General features: G+C 44.3%; 1 protein-coding gene across 1 annotated transcript; it reads right to left on the reverse strand.

The window, feature by feature from the left end:
• Positions 1-972: 972 nt before the first annotated feature.
• Positions 973-18,086, reverse strand: LOC139821378 (uncharacterized). Its single transcript, XM_071792384.1, has 3 exons — positions 16,522-18,086; positions 8,335-8,487; positions 973-2,728 (listed from the first exon to the last, which is right to left on the reverse strand). Exons 1-3 carry the CDS (start codon positions 18,084-18,086, stop codon positions 973-975), a joined length of 3,474 nt encoding a protein of 1,157 aa, XP_071648485.1.
• Between the last annotated feature and the right edge of the window lie 896 nt (positions 18,087-18,982).

Raw genomic sequence — 18,982 nt, forward strand, 5'->3', positions numbered from 1 at the left:
GAAAGAGTAGTCAAAGTAGTGGATAATGCTTGGTGAAAATGCTACGGATAAGACGAAGACTGTTTTGTCGCTTGAAAAAGTGGTGGCCACTATTTTTTTTTATTTGCAAAGAATTATCTTGATTGACTATTTGCACAAAGGTAAGACAATAACAGGAAAGTACTATGCAATATTATTGGATTGTTTAAAAAAAGATCTGAAAAAAAAAACGGCCAAGATTGGCGCGCAAAAAAGTGCTTTTCCACCAAGACAACGCGCCGTCCCACAAGTCACAATGGAAAAATTACACAAATTGGACTTCGAATGATTCCACATCCACCCTATTCTCCGGATTTGGCCACGTACGACTTTTTCCTGTTTTCAAACTTGAAAATTTAGCTCGATAGGAAAAAATTCTCGTCGAATGAGGAACTTATCGTCGCCATTAATGAGTATTTTGCAGGCTTTGAAAAAACTGTGTGCCCCTTTTTTGGAAGAGGGACACCGGGGATCTTTTATTCCACGGAGGAGGCGGGAAGGATTATAACACACGACACGTTCAATAAACGATAATTTACTTAAATCCGTTTTACAGTTATTGCGTACAAGAATGCCCGTTACTGATCTGCTTCCTGACTCCGATTGCCCTCTCGACTCCTGTTGTCGCTTCCTTTTGACTCCTCGTCCTGTCCTTCGATATCGCTGAGTTGCTCGATCGTATCTGGGCCGATCGCGCAACTCATCTCTTGCTGATTCGGCGTTGCGTAATTCTTTCGGGCTTTCGCGGTCGCGTTCCCTATTGTTCTTCGCGGTCTTTATTCTTAATACTATTTATTGTTATTTTAATTGGGGCCGCAACATCCCTCCCCCTTTGAGAGAAGGAAACTACGGTCTGTAGTTTTCGCTACAATTTTTCGCTGCTTATCCTATTTCTATTTTTATTAGGGTGGTTTATTTTCTTTATTTGTTCTGAGGTTACATTCTTCTTATGTTCTAGTATAGTATCGCTGAGTCGCCCTGTACATGCGGTCGGGCGCTTGCTCGTTTCTTATGTCTTTTTATTACATAGATGATTATTCCTACTATGCTTAATATAATTATTAACGTAAGTGTCGATCCTACGGGATATATGACATAGGGATTTTTTATTAGGGTGTCTTGGGATTTTTCCAATTCTTTATTTATGTCGCTTATTTCTAGACTTAATTCCATTAGTTCGTTCGGATTCCTAATTACAGGTTCTAATTTAATTTCTTTTTTCGCTTGTTCGTTAATATTTTTATTTTTGTTTGTTAGCGTTAGGTTAAAATCTGCTAAGTGCATTTTTATTTGTCTCATAGTCGTTTGTCTTTTTGTTTTTATAATAATGTCGGGAGTGGTTAGTTTACAATTTTCGATTATACTTAGTTTCCCTGTTCTTTCTATTTCTATTTTTTGTTCTGCCTGTTCATTACATTGAATCGTCAGCTGTTGTTTTTTCGGCGTTGAGAATAGCCACGTTTGTGGTTCGCTTAGTGTTATCCATAAGGTTACGTTTGACATTATTTGACGTTTCTCGCAGGTGTTTACATATCCTGGCGTTTTTACGTAAACTTGTACTTCGCATGGTGCGTCGGCTTTTACAAAATATACCGGGTAGTTTCGGTTACATACATATTTTACTCCGTTTCGTTTACAGTCGTTTAAATCGCGTTCCTCTAGCGTTATGTAATTATGATTCTCTTTATCTATTGCTAATATGTTGTGAGTAATTTTTAGGAATGTGAAAATATTCGCGTGGTTATGGACAGGTAATGGTGTCGTTTTTATTATGTCATACACGGGGTATGCTACCACGGGAAATTTGATTATGGTATAAATGTTCGGTTTATCATAATATGCGTTAATTTCTACATAGTTTTGTATCTCGTTCCAATTTTCTAATCTAGTTTTAAAAGGAAAGTGGGATCCATGCGTCAATTGTGACGTTGCCTCTTTTAGTTCGGTTATTATTTTTTCTATTGGTAATAGGCGGGTGAGTATTACTCTTTCCCGCGAATATGTGAGGTAGTCTATCGTGTCTTTCACGTCTTCCATTAGATCCTCTGTAATTGTGGTTAGTATTAAAAGCTGTTCGTCTATTTCTTCTCTTATGGCGTACAGTGCTGTGTCCAGCTGTATCCGTCTCGTGACGTTCGTCATCAGTTGTTCGTTGTGGTATAACGATTTTTCTAAGGCCTCCATGTGGCCTATCGTGGCATTTATCACCTTTAATTGACTTTTTGCGGTGTGCCGTAGAGTCTGTTGCTGATTTTGTATCAGTTCAAGCTGCTCCTGTATGTGTTTTGCGTCGTCGGCATCCATAGTGCCGAACAGCGTTTTGCTGATCGTGCCGATCGCGTCTATTAAACCTTGTTTATTATTATTGGTTTTATATATAGTCTGTAATCGCATTAATAGTTGCGTTAATTTTTTGTTATTTTTCTCTATCGTATGGAGAATGTTTTTGCACGTCTGCTGCGTGTCCTTTGCGATTATCGTTTCGCATTCTTCTTCGGCTTGCTGTAGAAATTCCTGAAGTTGGTGATATCGGTTTCCTAGGGCTGCTACGTCGATTTTAACCGCTAGTTTCCATGTAGCTTCTACCTGTTGCAATTGTCCGGTTCTCTCAAAGTATATTCCCGGCTCGCTGCTGAATTGTCGTATCTCGTACGATGGTGCTGTCTCAGGTTTCGCTTTTTTCGCGAAGTGCTGGACGACGATCAGCGTCCTGTAAGATAAGGACTCATGTCACCTTTCTTCGAATTTTTACCTTGGCTTGATAATGACTTCTCCTCGCGTTTTTTTTTTCTCCTCGCGCGTTTAGTTGCTCTGGAGACGTGGTTCGGATCTGAGCACATATTTGTTTGCGCTAATTGTAAAATGAGGTGCAGGCTGTGTAACCGCTTTTTTGTTCCGTCGACGTGCGACGCATGTTGGCGCACGTACTGGCTACGCGCTGCTCGTGCGGGTGCCGTGAGTGAGGGTGCCGCGCTTAGTGCGCGGGTGGCGGCGAATTTGGGTTCGGGGCCGACGTCGCCCCCTCCCTCCTACGCGGAAGCGTTGTTAACGCCCCCGGGTACATGGATGCATCTCCTCTACCCCCTGGAGGTCACATTGGATGTGGCCACCGGACGCCGTGTGGTGCGACATGTTTGATGTTCGGTAAGTACTTATTATCTTATTTTCTTTAGTTTTTACTATCGCCTATTTTCTATTGCCTACTTTCTATTGCTTGTTTTTGTTCTTTTACGCTGTTTTTACTGTTCTATAAAGGGCTTTAATCGGTTTACGTGTACTCGCGTGGTTTTCCGTCCCTTTTTGATCGTGTAATTGACGTCTGAATGTTTTTCGATTATTTCATATGGTCCTATCCACGGGGATTCTAATTTTTTCGATCTCCCTCTACGCACCGTTTCGTCGTGCAAGAGAACTTTGTTTCCCACTCGAAAATTAATTTCTTTTGTCTTCTTATCATACGTCTCCTTGGCCTTAGATTTTTCGTTTCGCAAATGTTCCTTTGCAACTCGTTGTGTCGCTCTTAATTTTTTTTTTAGCTCTTGCGCGTAATCGTCATAAGTATACGTTGGTTTCGGTGGTTGCGACAGTGCCGTCGGTAGTGTCGCTCGGTGCCCGTATACTAATTCAAAGAGTGTAAACCCGGTCGCTGTGTGTGGCGTCGTGTTATACGCGAACATTGCGTATGGCGTCCATTCGTCCCAGTCTGTCTGGTCCGCGTTAATATAATGTCGCAAGTATTCGGCTAATGTTCTATGAGAGCGTTCCAATGCTCCATTACTCTCAGGATGGTAGGCCGTTGTTTGAATTTTTTCTATCTTCAGTAATTTACACGTGCTTTTAAATATCTCGCTAAGGAAATTCGTTCCTCTATCCGTCAGTATTTTGTCGGGGATACCGTATTCAAAGATAATCTTTGTGAAAAATTCTTTCGCGATTGTATTCGCTTCTTGATTAGGTACGGGTATCGCCTTACTGAATTTTGATAAATTATCCTGAAACGTGAGGATATATTTATTTCCGTTTTCGGTCACCATCAGTGGTCCTACTATATCTAGAACACATTTTTCGAACGGTTTGTTCGCGGTGTCTGTTATTACTAAGGGTGCTTTATTTTTTCGCGATAACTTGTTCTTCTGACATAGTTCGCATTTATTAATGTAATCTTCGACGTCTCGAGTTAATCCTCTCCAATTATGCGTCAACCTTATTCGGTTTATGGTGCGTTCCACACCCTGATGTCCTCCTACAGGTGCATCATGGTATTCGTATAATATACGTTGCTTCTCTTCTTCTGTGTATTTTCTTTCGCTTTCCTCTTCGTTATTCTCTTCCTTCTCTATCTTGTTGATATCTGTTGGCACATGTCGACTCAGCGCATCCGCGTTTCTATTCTCTTGACCGGCCTTGTGTACGATAGTGTAATCGTATTCTTCTAATTTCAACCTCCATCGGATTAATCGTGATCCGGGGTCCTTTACGTTAAATAGCTAAACCAATGATTTATGGTCTGTCACTATGGTAAATTTTGTTCCATAAACGTATGGTCGGAAGTGTTTCACCGCCCATACTATCGTTAGTAATTCTTTCTTGGTAGTATTGTAATTTTGCTCGGCTTTAGATAGTACTCTGCTCGCATACGCCACGGGTTGATCTTGACCTATCTTTCCCTGTGACAGTATGGCTCCTATTGCGTAATCTGACGCGTCGGTCGTTACTACAAATTCTTGGGAGAAGTCCGGGTATTTTAATACCGGTGCTGTGGTTAGTTTTTCTTTAAGTATTTCAAATGCGTTTTGTTGTTCTGCGTTCCACTCGAATTTGATATATTTTCTGGTCATTTTTGTGAGTGGCTTGGCGATTGCTGAAAAATCTTTAATAAATCTTCGATAGTATCCGGCTAATCCTACGAAAGCCTGGATGTCCTTTACCTTTGTTGGTCTCGGGAAGCTTTTTACTGCTTCTAATTTTGAAGGGTCTGGCGAGATTCCGTTTTCTGTTATTACATGTCCGAGATACGTCACTTCTTTCCGAAGGAATTCACATTTATCGGGCTGTAATTTCAAATTATAGTTTCTCAGTCTTTTTAGCACTTCAATTAATCTCTTATTGTGCTCTTGTAAACTTGCTCCGTATACTATTATATCGTCTAGATAGACTAAGCATTGTAATCCTACTAGTCCTGTTAAAACGGCTATTATTGCTCGTTGAAATGTCGCTGGGGCATTTTTCAATCCAAAAGGCATTCGATTATACTCGTAATGTCCGTATTGTGTCGAGAACGCAGTTTTTTCTTTATCTTCTTCTTCCATCGGGATTTGATGATATCCCGAGGCGAGGTCTAGCGTGGTAAAATATTTTGCTTTTCCCAGTTGGTCTAGGATATCGGTTATGTTTGGCAATGGGAAGGAATCTCCCTCCGTTAGGTCGTTCACAAACCGAAAATCTATTACCACTCTCAGTTTTAATTTTCCTGATGCGTCTCTTTTCTTCGGTACTACTAGCAACGGCGCATTCCACGGGCTCGTGCTAGGTCTAATAATTCCGTTTTTCACCATCTCTTTCACTTGTCTATTCACTTCTTCCTTGTGCTTTTCTGGCAAACGGTACGGTCGGACGTTGACCGGTACGCTGCCCGCCTTCGTGGTAATCTTATGCGCGACGATATCAGTGCATGTCAGTGGTTCTCCTTCCACATGCAATACATCGCTGTAATCTCTGCAAATTTCCATAATGGTTTTCTTTTCTTCTTAATTCGTTTAAGTGTTGCGTGCGTATCAGTTTTTCGACTTTTTCGCTACGCGGCATTGTTTCTTCTGCTTTGTCTACTTGGTTTATTTCTATCTCTTTTGCTTCTTCTTGCTCTAACTCTTCTAATGTTACTTGCGGCATTAGCATTTCGACTGTCTTCTTCGCCGTATTTAGTATGCTTGCCGGACATAGAAAGTTTTCTGGCATCACCAGGCAATTTCCTATGAACACTCCTGGCATTGTCTCTTCTGCCTGTATTATTCCTAGTGAATTTTTATCGGTCGCGACTTGTACTATTGTCTCGCTTCGCGGTTTCAAAACCATTTTCTTATACGGGTATAATTTTAATGTGCTATTCCCTATGCGTATTGAGCTCGACTCGTAACTATATGACGCTCGATGTTTCTTTATAAAATCTACGCCTAGTATTCCGTCGTATTCTATCGGAAAATCATCCTTGACGACATATATCGTGTGCTTGATCTTTCTATCTTTCAAGTCGATAGTTGCTGTAAATTTTCCAATCGTATGGGCTTTATGACCTGTTACTCCTGTAAGGGCCATTTTATCCTCTTCTATCATTGTTTCGCCTTTCAAATGTTTTACTTTTATTATTGATACGGCCGCTCCGGTATCGAACAGTAAATTTATTTTTTCGCGCTTCGCTTCTCGCATGGGCAGAGTGATTAAGTCCAGCCCTGCACGCTTTTGCGGCTTGTTCGTCATGTGTGACACCTGATACTCTAACGCCGGTCGGCGCTGCTTTGTGTCCTCTTTGTCTTCCTCATCGCTATTCGCGGCTGAATTACTGTCCTTTTTTCTCGGGCCATTCGTTTTCGGGTAAAAATTTTTATTTTGTCCTCGCGGATTATTAGATTTGTTGTGATTCGTCCTTTCTTTATTTGGTCGACCATTTAACAACCAACATTCTTCGCGCATGTGCCCTGCCTTCTTGCAGTAATTGCAGACTTTATCTATCGCGTTTACGCGGGATGTCCTATCGGGTTTCGGTAAGGAGAAACGGTTCGCATATCTATTGGTACGACATTCCCTTCCGAGGTGCCCGTATTTTCCGCATTTTTGGCATTGTAATATTGATCGGTTATCGCGCGGTTGCGGTGAGTACGCATAATTATTTTTGGGACGCGGCGGAATTCCACTCGGCCCGTTTACTTTTTCCTCGGCGCTCGCTCCGGCAATCGCTTCTTGCAATGTTGCGAAATGCTGAGCTCGGACAAGTAACTTGATCTCGTCTCTCAATCCTAATTGAAAATTCTATAATGCCTGCTGTTGAATCGTTTCTAATATAGTTCGCTTGCTTTCTATGGTGTGATTTCTTCCCTCTATCATGGAGTCGTATAGCTCCATCGCTAGCTTATCGGCTCTTAATCCGAATGCTCTTGCATTTTCTCCGGGTTTTTGCTTGAGTGTATTAAACTCTAGTTGTAAGTGTGTTGTGCTTTTGCGGCTCAAATAGCAAACTTCTAATTTCTTCTTTAGTTGTGCGAAATCTCTTATCTCTCGCGTTTGAAAGTCTATCATCGCTCTTCCTTTTAGCTTTGTGCATAGCACTGCTTCTAATAACGTTCCTTCTTCCATAGGATTTATATTTTTTATTGCATATGACGCGGCGCTTAAGAATTCTTGTAATTTACTCGAGGCTCCGTCGAACTCGGGTATCATGTCTCGTGCCTCTTTTAAACGCAGATATCCGATTGCGCGCTCCGCTTGGTTCCGAATATCATATGACGTTCTTCCGTACGTTACTTCGAACGGGTGGTTACTTGGCTCGCGTCTCGCGTGAAATTCGCGGCGTTTAGGATTCGCCGTTTTTAGTTGATTTACGCGATCTTGTAAGTTGCGGATTCCGTTTAATATCTCGTCGAGAATGGAATCTCTATCGTCTCGCGGCGGTCCGGCCCGTGCGGGTATCCGGTTACGGTGATTCGCCGGGGTGCCTCTTTGTGATAGCACTCGATTAAGACGGTTTATTTCTTCGTCTATTTCCTCTGGGGTTATCGGCGTGTTGTCATTTACGTTATTCGCGTCGTGGTTGCTATTTGTTGCTTCCGCCATCTCGATTACGTTCACGTGTCTCGGGGCAGAATAATATTCTTGCGGGTCAAATACGCTGCTATCATACGAGGTCAATGAGAACTCTCGTCTGTGTGTTCGCCTACTGGTCGTACTGTTCGCGTCTTCGGATTGTGCGTGCGCGTGTGAGGGGTGGAGTCTATTTTCGTCGGGGCAGTTATTTTGTCCTATTACTCTCGCGTCTAAAATTATAACGGAATCGTCGAATTGTTCGCGTTCGATTACGCTGTTCGGGTGTAATTCCGGTTCTGATTCGCTTTCGCTTGAGTAGTACGCGTCTAAATTTCTACGCACGGTTTCGCGATTATCGCTTACGACTTCTTCAGTCGTTTGCACGGGGCTTAACGGTCTATTTCTACGCGCTCGTCGTGACGTCTCGCTATGGAGCCACGATTGGTTTAGTTCCGCAGGTGGATTTTCGTTTTCTGACATTTACGGTGATTGCGCTTTACATAATTTGCTTAATCAACTTACATTACGGTCGCTAGTCGCATGTTGCTGGTCGGTGCTCGTGCCGCCTTATCTGTCGGCCTCCGTTGAGGTAGGTCGGCGCCTTCTCGGGTTACGCTGCTCGTTTGTCCCTCGTCGGCCGCTACCGTGTTGTCCGCTGTTTTTGAATCTGGCTGCCTGTGTCTCCGTTGAGGATGTTACACTGCCTCACTGATTCACTTATTTTTCTGTTTCAGCTGCCGTTCCCGTCCTGCCACTGGATCCCTCACGCTGCCACCATTTGTTGTGCCCTTTTTTTGGAAGAGGGACACCGGGGATCTTTTATTCCACGGAGGAGGCGGGAAGGATTATAACACACGACACGTTCAATAAACGATAATTTACTTAAATCCGTTTTACAGTTATTGCGTACAAGAATGCCCGTTATTGATCTGCTCCCTGATTCCGATTGCCCTCTCGTCTCCAGTTGTCGCTTCCTTTTGACTCCTCGTCCTGTCCTTCGATATCGCTGAGTTGCTCGATCGTATCTGGGTCTGCAATGCGTGTGGCATTACCTCTCAGCCTGGTTGTTTAGCCCGCTCAGGCCATCCCTACGCGGACAGCGAATTTCTTTGTTGTATTTCGAACTCTTCTAACCCTGTGGATCCGTTAGCATTAAAAATCGAAGAGATTATACGTACTGAGCTTGCAAAATTTTGCGAGAAATTTCTCGGCATGTATCAAGCCAATATGGAGCGAATTATGACTTAGATGCAGGGATTGAGTGGCAGAGTTACCGAGATTGAACGTAAGATTTCATCCGTCATCGCTTCTGTTGATCAAAAGGAATTAATTGAGAAAATTCTTGAAAGAGAAATAAAATCGTCGAACTTAATTTTTTATAATCTTGAGGAACTGAATCCTTCCTCCCCCTTAGCTGATGACACCTCAAACGATATGTTCTTGGCAGAGGAAATTATACAGAAAGATACAGCCGTTAAATCCTCCTTATATTAAAGTCCGAAAACTCGGCGCCTTCAGATAAGGTCATATAAGACCTCTGCGAGGGCGGCAGTATGGTCTAGTGGTAGAGCGCCAGACTCGTAATCTGAAGAACCAGGTTCGAGTCCACTAGAGCCATGTAAGCATGGAATGTTTTTCCGATAGCTGCGCCCCTCCGTGCAAGATAGGCTCTTGTGCGGGGAAAACTGGGCTCCGTCTTTCGGAAAGAGACGTTAAGCCGTTGGTTCAAAAGGTTAAAGTGAGAGGAGAAGAATAGTATTGGTAGTAGATTGCGAACCCTACGGGGATATGCAATAAATTATAAATTTTACAAAAAAATTTTTATAAGACCTTTGCGAGTTTCGCTTCTATCTAAATCTGACGCCATCGACAGAATAAAAAAGAAAAATGGCTACTCCGGTCCAGTTGGAATCAAACAGGAGAAGCAGAGAGAGCATTTCCTTGTAGTGAAAAAACGTTTCAAATTACTAAGAGGTGTTATGGATATGACTATTAGATTCTTTAACGGTGTGCCGAAAATCGTTGTCTTTTTCTAATACGTGCTAAAAAATGTGACTACCACCCTTTAGCGTACTACCAAAATGTAAAAGGCTTGAGGACAAAATTATCCGATTTGCGGTGTTGGATCGAGTCTTTCGCGGGAAAATTAGATTTTATTATTTTTTCTGAAACGTAGTTAAATTCCAGTATATCTGATGCTGAGCTGGGCCTAAATAATTTAAAATTTTTGGAGGTAGAGGGAGAAATTTTTCCGTTTTGACAGAAATGAGCACTAGAGTGCCTACTCAAAGGGAGGTGATGTTCTAATTGCTGTACGTAACTGTTTTTACAGCCGCTGTATTGACGTACCTCTCTTAGGCACTGAGTACCTCTTTGTTGAAATGAGAATTGTTTTCTCGATATTTATTATTGTTGCTGTTTACATTGCGACGCTTTTTCCGGTCTCGCAATCCGGTGGAGGGCTATCGTGGATTGGCAGCACGCGTAACTAATTCCGACACCAAAGATTGGGCGCCAGGTGCAACGGATCGCACCACCGTACACTATAATATCTAACGCGATATTCCCGGCAATACTTCAGGGCGTAGGGCTTTTTCAGGGAATTCGGAGAGAGGCGTCACACAATTAATCACACACAAGAAAATAAATAATAATAACAGAGGATATATTTAGTCAGATAATATCAATAGGTATAATCGGTCTGAGTTTCTCGTATCACCGCGAAAATGTCGGATGGGCTGACGCACGAATGCCGCAATAACGCAATAAGTGCACGCGGTAATGTCAAATCTTTCACACTGTAGATTGGATCAACGCAACAGATAAACGCAGACGAACACACGAAAGCTTAACATAAATTACGATTCAGGTATCGCGGTACCTGGCTTCGGACTCACAACGAACTTACGCCACGAGGCCGACGAACCGACTCGCCGCACCTTCGGTTGCTCCTTCAACGCGCACCCGGGCTACCTCGATTCCGCACGACGCAAAAATTATGGGCGATCTCGCCGAGTCGACCACGCTGGCCGGCGATTGCCCCCGAACACGAAATAAGGACTCGTATCGCGGACGATCCCGCGGCTTGCCACGCGAATCCCGAATTCTCTCGCAAGCACGGAGATTCCGCGGCCCCGCGCCGATCCCGTCGATCTTTCCGTCCCGCCAAACACAATATTCGCCGTCCTCGAGGGCCCGGATACGTTACTCAAATACGAGGGCAAGTGCCCTTCAAATTACATGACCACTCACGGCTCGCCGTTACCCGCACAACTCGCTCCCGTTATCGCCACGCAAGGCATCACTCTCAATAATAGGGCCAAGACGCGACACAATGACAAACATAAATACTATGGCCAAGACGCGACACGATTACGAACATAAACTCTATCACAATGGAACGCGACACGATTACGAATAACGCGATACGATTACCTACATTAATTTACCGAGACGCTACACAATTCGACCCGATTAATCCGATTCACATATCTCAACGCCACGCGACTGTCGGCCGCGGCGGTGCTCGCGGGGAGGGCACAATTGGTCTCTACGCACTAGAGAGCTCACTCTCGGCAAGGCTCTGGCACGATTTTCACCCGACTCTATCTTAATGCGAGCGCAAGATACCGCACGCGCTCGTCTCGCAGTCCACAGGTAATCCTGCGGCGCTCAGGTAACCGATGCGTGCCATGGGCCAGTGCCTCAAGCGAACCCTCTTTTTCTTAACGCGGGGACGCCAGAGTGGTGACCTTACAATGTGTCGTCGTCCCTTCGGCAGTCCGGGCAGCTCGGGATCCGGGAGATGCGTCCTGTACTTTAGCCGGCACGACAGTGTCGGAAACGATAGCCTGCCGGGATCGCGCCGGTTCCCCGCGCCTGCGCTGTAGCGTGTCGCTCGACCGGATTGCCGATCCTAGCGCTCCCTGCGCCTAGGCCGCACGTGCGCCGCTCCTTCCGGGGGCGCCACTCCAATTCTAGGGCGCTCTCATCGGCGCCTCAGCTTCTCACGCGCCTCCCCTTCCGGCGGCGCCGCTCCAACTACCTCCGATTCGGCGCGGGCTTTTCGAATCAACCGGCTGTCCGGGCCGCGATGATCGAGTCGGCGTTCGGGGTCAGGCTGGCCGGGCCTCGGCCCCGTCCGCCGGCATCCCCTCGGGGCGACGGCCCCAGGGCTGTGCCTTTCCCTGGGCCGCTCCTCGGCACCCTGGTCTGACTGACGTTTCGCTCGGGGGTGTCCCGGGGTCTTCCAGATCGTTATCCTGCCGCTGTTACGACCGAGTGCGGAGTGAACTCCGGCCGGCGCCGCTCATGCACTTGCGGGGAGGTCCGGGCGATCCGACTTTCAGCCATGTCCCCTGGCCGTCTCCTTAATCCTCTGCCCTTCCTCGTTGCGGCTCCCGGCCGTTACAGGTTGACTCCGGCCACCACCGGCAATCCCTTAAAAACTTAACAGCTAATTAGACCAATTACTAATACGCAACCGCCCTCCTCTCGCTCTAACGAGGAGGCATCCCCGAATTCCCCTCGGCCGAGCCCGTCCGGGAAGGAGACGCGACTTGTCACGTCACAACATTCCGCCGGATTCTTCGCCTGATGTTTACGAATTTCATTGCCGTTCCGTGCTGAATGTTTGTTATACATATCCTGACACTAAATTTATTATCTTAGGTGAGTTTAATTTTTTTTCCGAATACTACATGGCATCAAAATAATTCTCCACTGAATTATTGTGCTAGCGATGGCTCGCACTTAAGACATGCAGACATAGTTGTCGAATACTTTAATCTTTGCAAATTTCGCCAACATAACGCAGTAAGAAATGCATTGGGCAATGAGTTGGAGCTTGTTTTATTTTTTTTTTCAAAAATTTTCATGTGTATGCTGCCTTTGAACCTCTCATCCCGTGATGGACATCGTCTTGCTTTTGAACTCGCCTTACCCCTCCCTATCACAGCCCGTTCTCCCAGAAATTCTCGCAGGGGACTGAGTTTCGAACGTGCTGATTTTTCTACTATCAATGACTACTTAGGCTGTATTTGACTCGGATACTGCTCTTGCAAATATTTCGGTCGATGAGGCAACTGAACTCCTTTACTTCCATCTAAGTTCCGTAATCTCTGCACACATTCCCTTTGATTCTATCACAGAATCAACTTATCCTGCATGGTTTTCAAGGAAATTAATTTCACTTGTTAAGGCGAAGAAGTCGGCGCATTTGAGATATAAGCGTACACATGCGTTTTCTGATTACTTGACCTCCTCTCACATAAGAGCTAGATGCAAATCTCTGTCAGCCACTTGTTGGTATAATTATATTGATAAAACTGAACGTGCTCTACCAAACGATACGCAAATCTTTTGGAGATTTATCAAAAATACAAGATCTTCTGAATCTCGCACCTCTCAAATTTTATATAATAATCAGTTACTGGAAGATGACGAGGCCATCGCGAATTACTTTGAGTCGATTTATACAAATAATGGTGCAGGGAACGTATATGATTCTAACTGATAATGATTCTAATTCGACTCAGTCCCTGGATCTTTTATTCTTGGACATATCCATAGAGAAAGTGTATAATGAGATTAACATTCTATCATTGAGCTGTGCTGCGGGTATGGACGGCATTCCACCGCTATTTTTTTAATTCTGTATTTTTATCGCATCCAGATTTCTATGGCTGATCTTTAATAAGTCATTGAAAGATAGTACTTTTGCTTACTACTTACTTACTGCACTATGGAAACAATGTCTCGTCTCCCTAATTTTTAAGGAGGGTGACTGACAATCGGTCTCTAACTATCGTCCCATATACGAGCAAAATATTATGCCGGAAAACTTCGAAAGTATTGTGGCGCGTAAACTTTGGCTTTCTATGTAAGAATATAATGATTAAAGAACAACATGGATTTGTTCAGGGACGCTCAACGACGACAAACCTTGTTGACTATTATAGTTTTTTAACACTGCTGTTGAGAGTGGGTCTCAAGTCGCTTCAGTTTATACCGATTTTAGAAAAGCCTTTGATACGGTTAATCACATACTATTTTACTTTGTAAACTTCGAATTCTCGGATTCGGGAACTCTCTTTTGCGATGGATATCTTGTTTCCTTTCAAACAGGTCTCAATTCGTAAAGTATAATAATCATTTTTCCAGAAGCATAACAGTTTTATCTGGGGTATTACAGAGCTCACATCTTGGTCCTCCTTTATTTATTTTATTTATAAATGACATTGCTATATATTTTAAATATTGTATATTTTATATATTTTAAATTTTGTTATATGCTGATGATCTTGAAATGTATCGACGGATTTGCAACAAACAGCGAATTTTATATTGTTGCGTGTTCGTGTCGCAAACGCGCATTCTGTTAATAATGTCGACATTATTGTAAAATAATTAGTAGAACGTCTGTTAAGGATAGTGTAAAGTAGTATAAGTATATTGTATTGTAGTTAAAGTATAATAACTAAACTAGTAGATAAATTGATAAGTTCCTTTATTAAGCGTGCAATATTGATAGTTTGGACCGGCACACGTCGCTCTCGGAAAATCACGCGATACTCGGATGGTCTCACGTGATATTCCCGCGTATTGTAGTCCCTTACCTCGGGACGCCACCGAACTAGGGGTATATATACAGGCCCTGTGAGCCGGTTGTGAGTAATCTGTATTCGCATTCTGTTTTCGGCAATCGTTATTCGAGAGCACCGTGAGCCTGAAGGAACTTAGCCGCGAGCGCTTTCATTGCCGTGTAAATGTCTTAGAAATGTTAATGTTGTTTCACCGGTATTCTTGGAGGAATATGCAGGACGACCTCGACTACGAAGCACGAGTATAGAATACGACCCCGCGCTTGTTACGTAGGAATACGAGGGTAGTGATGAGGGGAAAGAAGACAAGGATAAATAACGTTAACTCGAATGTATTTCACTTTTACATTGTCGCGAAGTCCATTGCACGGACTTACGAATTGCGTGTCGATATGCCGGGATGCGATTACAAAGGCACGAGCCCTCCGGCGCACGACCGATCTCTTCGATGATTTACTTCGAACTCTCTCGCACGCTGCTCGTCTCGAACTCGCTCAAACACGTTCGGACTTGAACGACGGTTACACGCTTTACGAAAACATCTTGCGTCATCGCCGACCATCTCCAATCGCGTGTTGGCAACGGTTATGCTAGCGCCTCTAGTCAGTGAAATTATCGCGACGCTCGCATGTGGGAAATTCCCTGGATGTCTGATTCCAGGACGGATCCACAGTCCGTTGTAGACGTGATTGAGGAGATTGATGGACCACACAGAATTACAGTGAGAAAAATAGGTTTATTGGTTGTAGAATGAACCTTCTCAGTCGAGCGTTGAACAAAATCTAATCTCGCTGGCTCTGCGTGCAAGCAGCAAACTCTTAATAAGAAAAGGCTCTAGATTGCCCCACTATGCGCTAGGGAGACATGGCGGTAGCAATTCCCCACATACTCCCCCCCGAGTAACAACGAATAAATGCTACTATTGAATAGCTCGCTTGTAACGCTAAATATAATGCTTAACTTAAACTTTGGTATACATAGCTTCGTGAGGAACATAAATTTTTTTAAAAAATTATTTTAACAGGCAAAGGTAACATGCTTTTTAGGACGTACATAAGTCCTTAGTGCCGGTTGTACATCGACGGACGGATTAATTAGGTCGTCAGGTACAAGGTATGCTGGTTTTATATTTTCTACGGACACGCTGCGCTCGGTGCCGTTTACATCTATGTCGAAAACGCGGTCGGAAACTCGCTTAATAATACGATGCGGTCCTGTGTATGGACGTTCGAGACCTTTTTTAGTACCTCCTACGCGAAGAAAAACATGTGTGCACGATTGTAAGTCTTTGAAATAAAATGCACGTTTTTTGTGTCTGTGTTCTACAGGAACTGGTTTAACTTTACGCATGTATTCGCGAAATTCTTCGATGAATGCGTGCGGATTAGGAGTAAAATCGTCGGGAAGTACAAATTCGCCCGGAATACGCAGGGTTGTTCCATAAACAAATTCCGCGGGCGACGCTCCGGTGTCGAGACGGACGTGAGTGTGTAAACCTAATAATACGGTTGAAAGCACACTTGTCCACTGCTCGTTTGCATGACACATAATTGCAGCTTTAAAGGTTCTGTGCCATCGCTCGATTAAACCGTTTGAGGCAGGATGATACGCTGTAGTGCGAATGCGCTGACAGCCGATTAGCTGTAGAAGCGCTATAAATAATTGCGATTCAAACTGACTGCCTTGGTCGGTAGTTAATGTTTTAGGTGCACCGAAATTCGCGATCCAGTTATCGTAAAATGCTCGCACGATTGTTGTAGCTTCTATATTTTTCAGAGGGACGGCTACAGGCCAACGCGAAAATCAATCGATAAGCGTAAGGCAGTATTTATACCCGTCTGACTCGTACAAGGGACCTACTATATCCATATGCACATGTTCGAAGCGGGCATCTGGTGCGACAAATTTATCTGGAATTGATTGCACGTGCCGAGTGATTTTTGACTGTTGACAATCGATGCAGTTTTTGCACCATTTCGCGATGTCACGATGCATATTAGGCCATACGTAACGTTGGCGAATGACGCGATCTGTGACTTTAGCACTTGGATGAGCTGTGTTATGAAATAAATGAAATACGCGTTTGCGAAGGGATGCCGGTATGTACGGTCGAATGGTTTCTCCGGTCATCTCACAATAAAGCGTGGTGTGAGTTGGGCCCCATTGAATACGTTTCATGGTAAGCGGAAAATCCGGGGTCTCACGAATTACTTGTAGTTCTTCGTCGCGTTCCTGCTCTTCGGCGAGCTCGATTAATTCGATTTCGGTCGGCAAGCGAATGGTTTCAACACGAGAAAGAAAATCGGCGACGACATTGTCGCTACCCGATATATGCTTGATACGCGTGGTAAATTGCGATATGAACGAGAGTTGCCTTTGCTGCCGTGGCGAGGCTTTATCTGAACGTTGTACAAACGCGTAAATGAGCGGTTTGTGGTCTGTAACAATTTTAAAGTCACGACCCTCTAAAAAGTATCGAAAATACTTAGTAGCTTCAAAAATAGCTGTTAATTCGCGATCGTAGGCGCTATATTTCATTTGCGCTGGACAAAATTTGCGCAAGAAAAAACCGAGAGGTTTCCACATATTGTCGAGGCGTTGTTCGAGAACCGCTCCCATGGCGTAGTCAGACGCATCGCAAACAAGACGAGTTTCCGCCTCTTCCGCCGGGTGTGCCAGCATTGCTGCGTTGGCTAAATTCTCTTTGCATTTAATATAGGCCTCTTCCGCGATAGGAGTCCATACGATCGATCGTTTATCATTTTTGCGCGAATCACGAAGGTATTCATTTAATGGCGCTTGAATGCTAGCCGCGTTGCGTAATAGCCGATGATAAAAGTTAATACTACCGAGAAATCGGCGCAATTCTAGAATAGTGCGGGGTTTAGGAGAGTTAATAATGGCTTGAACTTTCTCGGAAGATGGTGAGCATCCTTCGCTATTTACAATATAACCGAGAAATTCAATTTCAGATTTGCCAAACTGACATTTTTCGACATTGAGTCGTAAGTTATGTTCTTGTAACCGCTGTAATACTATTCGCAGATGCCTCTCATGCTCCTCCGGCGATGAGGATGCTATGAGAATGTCATCAATAAAAGCGAACACAAATTCCAGATCGCCAAGCGCACAATAAATTTTACGTTGAAAAGTTTGACTGGCGTTTCTAAGGCCATATGTCATGTACATATATTCAAAGAGTCCAAACGGTGTGATAACAGCCGTCTTAGGAATGTCTTCTGGCGCGACCGGAATTTGGTTGAATGCTTGGTGGAGATCGAGCTTAGAAAATACAGTTTTACCACGAAGATTGGAGGAGCAGTCGTTCAAATTCGGGACGGAAAACCTATCCGGTTCGGTCACCGCGTTGAGACCACGATAATCTCCGCAAATTCTCCAGGAACCGTCTTTCTTTTTGACCATGTGAATGGGGCTAGCCCAGGGGCTGCTGGATGGTCTACAAATACCGAGCTCGATCAATCGCTTGAATTCAGCTTTCGCGACTCTCAATTTCTGTGGGCTTAGTCTACGCGGACGCCCAGCGACGGGTGGGCCCGTAGTGACAATGTGATGCATAATATCGTTTTTAATAATTCGAACCGATTGCGTAGGCCCGATGACCTCCGGAAATTCAGCTAATATTTGCGCGAATTTCATAGAAGGGTTGACCATGCTAATGGGTGGACTTGAAACTGTCTTGACGACGCCTCGAGTAAACGCGTTATTTATTGGGTCGATAAGCCTGTGATGCTTAAGATCAGGCAAGAGACCGTAGTTTTTTATCAGATCGGCCCCTATAATAGGATACGGTACTGATGCTAAACAAAAATTCCACGTGAGTGGACGTATACCGAGGTGCAAGGTTCGAAATGACTGCCCATAAGTATTAATTGGAGTGTCATTAGCCGCGTATAGTTTAAAATTACTGGGAGTTAACTTATCTGTATTGCCGACTGGCAGCAATGAGATTTCTGCGCCTGTATCAATTAGGAATAATTCCCCAGTGACACGGTCGCGAATTTGAAGGCGTACCGATGAATGTGGGTCTGCTTCATTCGCCTCCACTTTGGCAGACCCGACTATTCCCCCTTCTCGCTTTCTTTGTCATTTGTAATGGCCTTGCACTTCGGCCACGAACACGGGAATTTGTCGGTACCCTTGCATGTGCGCGCCTTATCTCCGAAGGTCTTGTGAGGCCAACAGAGTCTGGATCTGCTTTTAGAACGCGCACGATTATTGCTCGAACCGCTGTCGGTACGTGACCTGCTCGATCGCTTGACTAAAGTCGTGAGAGCTGCGAGTTCGGTAACAAGGCGATCAACCTTGCTTACTAAATCCGATGATTGTGATCTGTTAACGGATGATGTCGATTCTTTAGTGGACGCGGCCGCGCAGTAAGTAGCCTCGCTGGATGTTTCAGCTATCTTGTCGGCCATTTTAGCTAACTTGTCGAGATCAGTACATTCGGAAGTTGCTAAAATTCCGCGCGTGTAAGGAGTAAGGTACTCGAAAAAAATTGTTTTCAAAACCGCGTCGTCGCAACGTTTATCCGGATTTAAATTCCGTAG

Source organism: Temnothorax longispinosus, chromosome 11, assembly GCF_030848805.1.
Source record: "Temnothorax longispinosus isolate EJ_2023e chromosome 11, Tlon_JGU_v1, whole genome shotgun sequence".
NCBI classification, from domain to species: domain Eukaryota; kingdom Metazoa; phylum Arthropoda; class Insecta; order Hymenoptera; family Formicidae; genus Temnothorax; species Temnothorax longispinosus.